Raw genomic sequence first — 5,847 nt, forward strand, 5'->3', positions numbered from 1 at the left:
GCGCTCGACATAATAAATGCAATAAAATATGGAGAGACTCTTGAACCTCAAAGTGAAAAACTTTATTGATAAAGGTAATACATATGACAAATATACAGCAGAAGTAAAGTGAGATCTGTGCGTCTCTTTTTTTTTTTGTATGAAAGAGAAATATAAACAAAGCTGTTCAAATAGGATTTTTTTAAAATCTGACGCTGAAAGAGAGCAGAATCTGAAATAATCATCAGTATTTATCATGACAAAAACACAACCACAAAAATCAAATTTGAAGAACCTTTAAAGTTCAGCGTTCTGCTTTAGATTTCAATACTTCCTGAAAAAGATGAACATATAAAGCCATAAATAAATAAATCTCACAAATAATAACATAATAATGCAAAATCAGTTTGTGAGAAATGACATCATCAATCATGTACCTGATGTGTGAATATGTGCTTGATCTCATTCAGCTCTTCTGGATCTGATCTCATAAACCACAATAATGACAGTAGCCACGCCCACCAGAGCAGAGAGGACCAATCGGATCACAGCTTCAGTAGGACCACAACAGTGGACAGAGTCTGAGGAATAAACACATCAAACTGAGATCAGATCAGTCAATAAACACTAATATCAGCGCTGGCATCAACTAATATCAGCGCTGTAGTACCTGAACATGTGTGACAGAGTGTGTTGATGTCCAGATGTGTGGTCTGGTTGCTGATGGGATTGTTCAGCACACAGCTGTAGGTGTTTTTATCCTGATATTCCACCTCCAGAGGTAGAGAGAGACTGATGCTGAGATCAGACGCACTGATGCTGGACAATACACTGATTCCTCTGTACCAGGAGAGAGTCACATGACTCACATTCACCACTGATGAACACACCAATGAACATGAAGATGATGATGAAGAACAGTGTGAAGAGTTACTGATGACAGGAACAGGCAGACGAGCTGGAAAACATGAGAGAATAAAGATAAATGAGGATGAATGAAGATATTCAAGCAGAGGAAGAAACATCGAGAGGAACCGAGATGATCAAAAGTAGAGCATTTAAAACAATCTGAAATAGAAAGTTAAATACAAACTTAAACCATTTAAACAATAAAACAACATGCTGACAACAGAATGATAATATACTTGTCTAAATTTAGACTTTAAAAGCTGTAATAAATACAACAAGTGATAATTAACTCACTAAAGACAGTGAGGCTGAACCTCTTGATCACACGGTTGATCTGTAGTTTATAATCTCCAGAATGTTCAGTTGTTGTGTTTGTGATGGTCAGAGATCCAGTTTGATTGTCCAGCTTCAGTCTGTCTCTGAATCTCCCATCAAGAACATCATCATATACAGTGATGCCTTTGGGCCGTTTATTGATTCCAGTTATTAAAGTGGTTTCAGGTCCAAACAACCACAAAATCCGAACACCATCCATCATTTCGGTAAGATCAGAGTCTAGAGTGACTGAATCTCCCTCCATCACTAAGTTTTCATCTGTATCACCAAAAACACACATAGAACAAACAGAAACAGGGTGTGTCAAAGATTAAGACTTTTAAATGACTTAATGATAGTTAACAAAATTAAATAATGTACAATTTCAAGTGAATAATATCTGTAACGAGGCGGTCAACTTTGAAAACGAGGAGAGGATCTCAGTGCAGGGGATTTATCAATAAACAATAATAAGAACAAGGTACAAAACAAAGAACTTAGAACTAAACACAAGCAGAACAGAACTGAGACACATGCACATGTACATCCGTAAAAACACAACACCACATATACATATACATATATACACACACATACAAAGGGTAATATGATAAGACACCTGGGAACAATCAGAGACTAATCAACTAAGAAAAACTACAAAGACTACAAACATGGCACAAAATCAGGAAATAAGTCAAACTTCATACAAAGACCATATGAGAATATTATGCAACAAAACGGACATAAAAGAAGCAAAATGGTGGGTGGATTAATAATTGCATATTTAAACTAAATATTTAAACAGTTGAAAGTGATATTTAACTCACCATAGACATTGAGACTGAAAATCATCCTCTTATAGTTAATCTCTAGTTCATAATTGTCTGTCTCTGAATATGGTGTTTGTGATGGTCAGAGATCCAGTTTTATGATCCACCTTCAGTCTGTCCTTGAATCTCCCATCAAGAACATCATCATATACAGTGATTCCGTTTGCCCGTTTATTGATTTCAGCTATTACAGTGTTTTCATCTCCAAACCTCCACTGAATCACATCATCATCCTTCATTTCAGTAAGATCAGAGTTTAGAGAGACTGAATCTCCCTCCTTCACTGACACTGACTCCAGTCCTGAATCAACACAGAGAACAAACAGAAACAGGGTTCGTCACAGATGTTATTTGAAGGTTTACTAAAGCAAATAGTTTGACGTTTAAATTTGAAGTTAATATTATCATAAAACAACAGAAGCAAAATGGAGTTTGGATTAATAATTGTATGATGTGCTGATTAAAATATAAAACAGGTGAAACTGATATTTAACTCACCACCGTAGACAGCAAGAGTAAAAGGCTTGATCGCACTGTTGATCAGTAGTTGATAAACTCCAGCATGTTCAGTTCTGATGTTTGTGATGGTCAGAGATCCAGTTTGATTGTCCAGCTTCAGTCTGTCTCTGAATCTCCCATCAAGAACATCATCATATACAGTGATTCTGTCGGCCCGTTTATTGATTTCTGCTATTAAAGTGTTTTCATCTCCAAACCTCCACTGAATCACATCATCATCCTTCATTTCAGTAAGATCAGAGTTAAGAGTGACTGATTTTCTCTCCCACACTGACACTGATGTTACTGCATCACCAAACACACCTGAAGAAGTTTTCACAGATTAAAGCTTTAAAATCACTTAATGTTGGTTTGATGAAGATTCACTAAAATCCTTGTAATCATTCAAATGTGAAATAGATTTATACAAAAAAATAACTAAAAATAAAGAATTTTACTACAACTAAGACTAATGCTGTTGGGTATTTAAGCTTCATATTTAATTGATATTCACAATCACTAATAACTGAATGCCTTGAAAAACTTTAAAATCAAACTTGACCTCACATTTACGTCTATGAGCATAACAATGAATGTTAATCCTCTCTAACTAATTTAACCAGTATTTTTTACATGGTAACAAAAAAGAAACAACTGAAACCATAAAAACACATTTAAAACTCACCATCCAGACGCCAGAAACACAAATAGAGCAAAACTAATTTCAGAAACATTTTCTTCATCGGTTCACTGAAAAGCCCACAATAGTAACTCTTAAGATGTCTGAAAACACTCAGATTGATCTGAAACACGACTGAACTGAGATATTTATCTGGTCATGACCTGAGTCACAGTTTCCGTTCACACATCCGTCTCCTTTAACATCATGAGAATCAACAAGCTTTTGCTGATCTTACATTTTCAAATTAATTCTGTCCCTGAATGAAAACTAATAGCAGAAGAGAGAAATATATTTGATTTGATTTTTTTGTATCTACTGGTGTGTTATTAGTGTTAGCTGTCAATCATATTCAATAATTTTGATTAAAAAAATAATAATAATAACTTTGCTAAATGTATCAAATATATCATGGACAGCTGACTCCAGAAGTTTCCCAAATTCTTTGTGTAGAGCACTCATAACCATACTCATTTGTTATTGTCCTTGAAGGCTTAAACAAAGCCAATCTCACACATGAACCTCCTCAAATACAGACAATCTATTAAATGCCCGACCAGAGAGGAGTATTTGGGACACTCTGACCACATCATGGTCCATCTGATTCCTGCATACAGACAGAAATTAAAACTATCCAAACCTGTTGTGAAGACATCAAAGCAGTGGACCAGGAAGGCTATGGAGGATCTTCAGGCACGCTTGGACTGTACTGACTGGGATGTATTCAGGACTTCTACCAACAATCTGGATGAGTACACTGAGGCTATGACAACATACATAAGCTTCTGTGAGTGTAGCAGTTTACCATCACACACCAGGGTGAGTTACAATAATGATAAACCCTAGTTCACAGACTTAAACAACTAAGGCTGGAGAATGAAGTTGCGTTTAAAGCCCCCCTGAAATCGTTTTCGAAAAAGTTTTTTAGCTTTTAGTATGAATATGTTAGCCTTAAGGTTATGGATAAGCTGGTGTGCTCCAAAACAATGACAAAATTCACACTTTGGAGATAAGCATTCAAAACTTACAGTCTCTCACTTCTGTTAAATGGATCACAGATTTTTTTTACATCACGCAGACTTCAGCTTCTCATCACATCTTCTGTCCAATCAAATGCTCTCTAGAATCTAAAGCTCCGCCCCCTATGTTATAAACACCACCTGGCTAAAGCGACCGTTGACACGTCACAGAGAATCATGGGTTGGAGATGTATGTTCACTTACTCAAACGCTCAAGTTTTATTCCATTTTCCAACTGAACGGTGGTTAGGAATGAAATGGCTAGAGTTTATTCACACCTCTACTATTGAATCCAGCGCATCAACAGCCCTCGGATTCGCTTCCATGGTGCTGTCAAGTACGAATTGCAGTCTGTGAGGTAAACTAAACACTATTGGCTATTTGAAAAGGGGGAGGAGCCATTCAATATGTCCCTGTTTTAGTGGAAATTACATCAACGCATCATACAAAGCTGCATGTTCCAAGGCACTTCAGTGGGCCTTTAAGGGGCTGTTTACACCTGGCCACTTCATGCGTTTTCTCAGATGGGATAGCTATCCGATCGTGAAAAGACCAGGTGTAAATGCCCTCCGAAACGCATTCAAGACGGATTTGAATCCGATCGCTCAAAACCACTTCAGGAGGAGGTCTGTGCAGCATTCCAGACGAAACTGGACAAGTGTAAATGCATCTGGTTGTTGAAACCACATATTTAAATTGTACTCCTCCCAAAAATGCTAAAAAAATAAACGTGTGAGAGCGTGTGATAGGCTATATGTAATGTTATAGCCAGATATGACAACGCTACTGGAACACGCATCACCGCAGATGAGAAGCTGAGCATCTATTCATTAAGCCAACGTGCAAACTATCACAAATCAAAGCGAAAGTAAGTCGCAGACGCTTAACACACAATCATCATCATTAAAAGTAAATTCTTAAGAAACAAAATGATCTTACCAGGGCTGTTGCCGTTCTCTTTTATTGCGGTCTTTGATTTTGAAATTTTAGCTGATGATCAATAAAATGCAGCTCATATCTGTTGCTTTCGGTGACGTGCACTCCATTAAATCTGCATATAGCGCGGGAATTGAAGATCGGATTTAAATCCGTTTTGCAAAAACACATTTATGTGACCAGGTGTAAATGGAATCGTTTTGATAAATCAGATAGCTATCCGATCTGAGAAAACGCATGAAGTGGCCAGGTGTAAACAGCCCCTAAGAGTGGGGACAGAATCAGGTTTAGCGAGTCAAAGCACAAGTTTAGCAAGGCAGTGAAAGAAGCTATACTCTGAGAAATTACAACAGCAGTTGTAGCCAATGACTCCACTTCTGTCTGGAAAGAGCTCAGACAGATCACAAACTGCAAACCTAAAGCCCGCCACTCAGTTAACGATCTTGCATCTGGCCAACAGCCTGAATGAGTTCTGCTGTTGCTTTGAAAGAGATAGGGACAGCCCTGATGCCATTCCCTCATGACACCGGCCATAAACTCCTAGCCCATTAGCTTCACCACCCCCACCCATAGAATGTAAAAAAAAGATGGATGACGCCCCTAAACTCTCTTCCATTGGTGAAAAGTAAAGCCGCCAAAGTCCTACTATGGCGCTGACATCTTGCGTTGATTTGGGACCTGC

The 5,847-nt window shown here is 37.7% G+C and overlaps 1 protein-coding gene across 1 annotated transcript; it reads right to left on the reverse strand.

Moving 5' to 3' along the window:
* Nucleotides 1–596: 596 nt before the first annotated feature.
* LOC311085934 (CD48 antigen-like) lies at nucleotides 597–2,317 on the reverse strand (the record flags this gene model as incomplete). Its single annotated transcript, XM_084118554.1, has 3 exons — nucleotides 2,031–2,317; nucleotides 1,183–1,482; nucleotides 597–937 (listed from the first exon to the last, which is right to left on the reverse strand). The coding sequence occupies exons 1-3, from the start codon at nucleotides 2,053–2,055 to the stop codon at nucleotides 597–599; spliced, it is 666 nt and encodes a 221-aa protein (XP_083974680.1). The 5' UTR covers nucleotides 2,056–2,317.
* Between the last annotated feature and the right edge of the window lie 3,530 nt (nucleotides 2,318–5,847).

Source organism: Abramis brama, assembly GCF_963993115.1.
Source record: "Abramis brama genome assembly, chromosome: 6".
Classification (NCBI taxonomy): Eukaryota; Metazoa; Chordata; class Actinopteri; order Cypriniformes; family Leuciscidae; genus Abramis; species Abramis brama.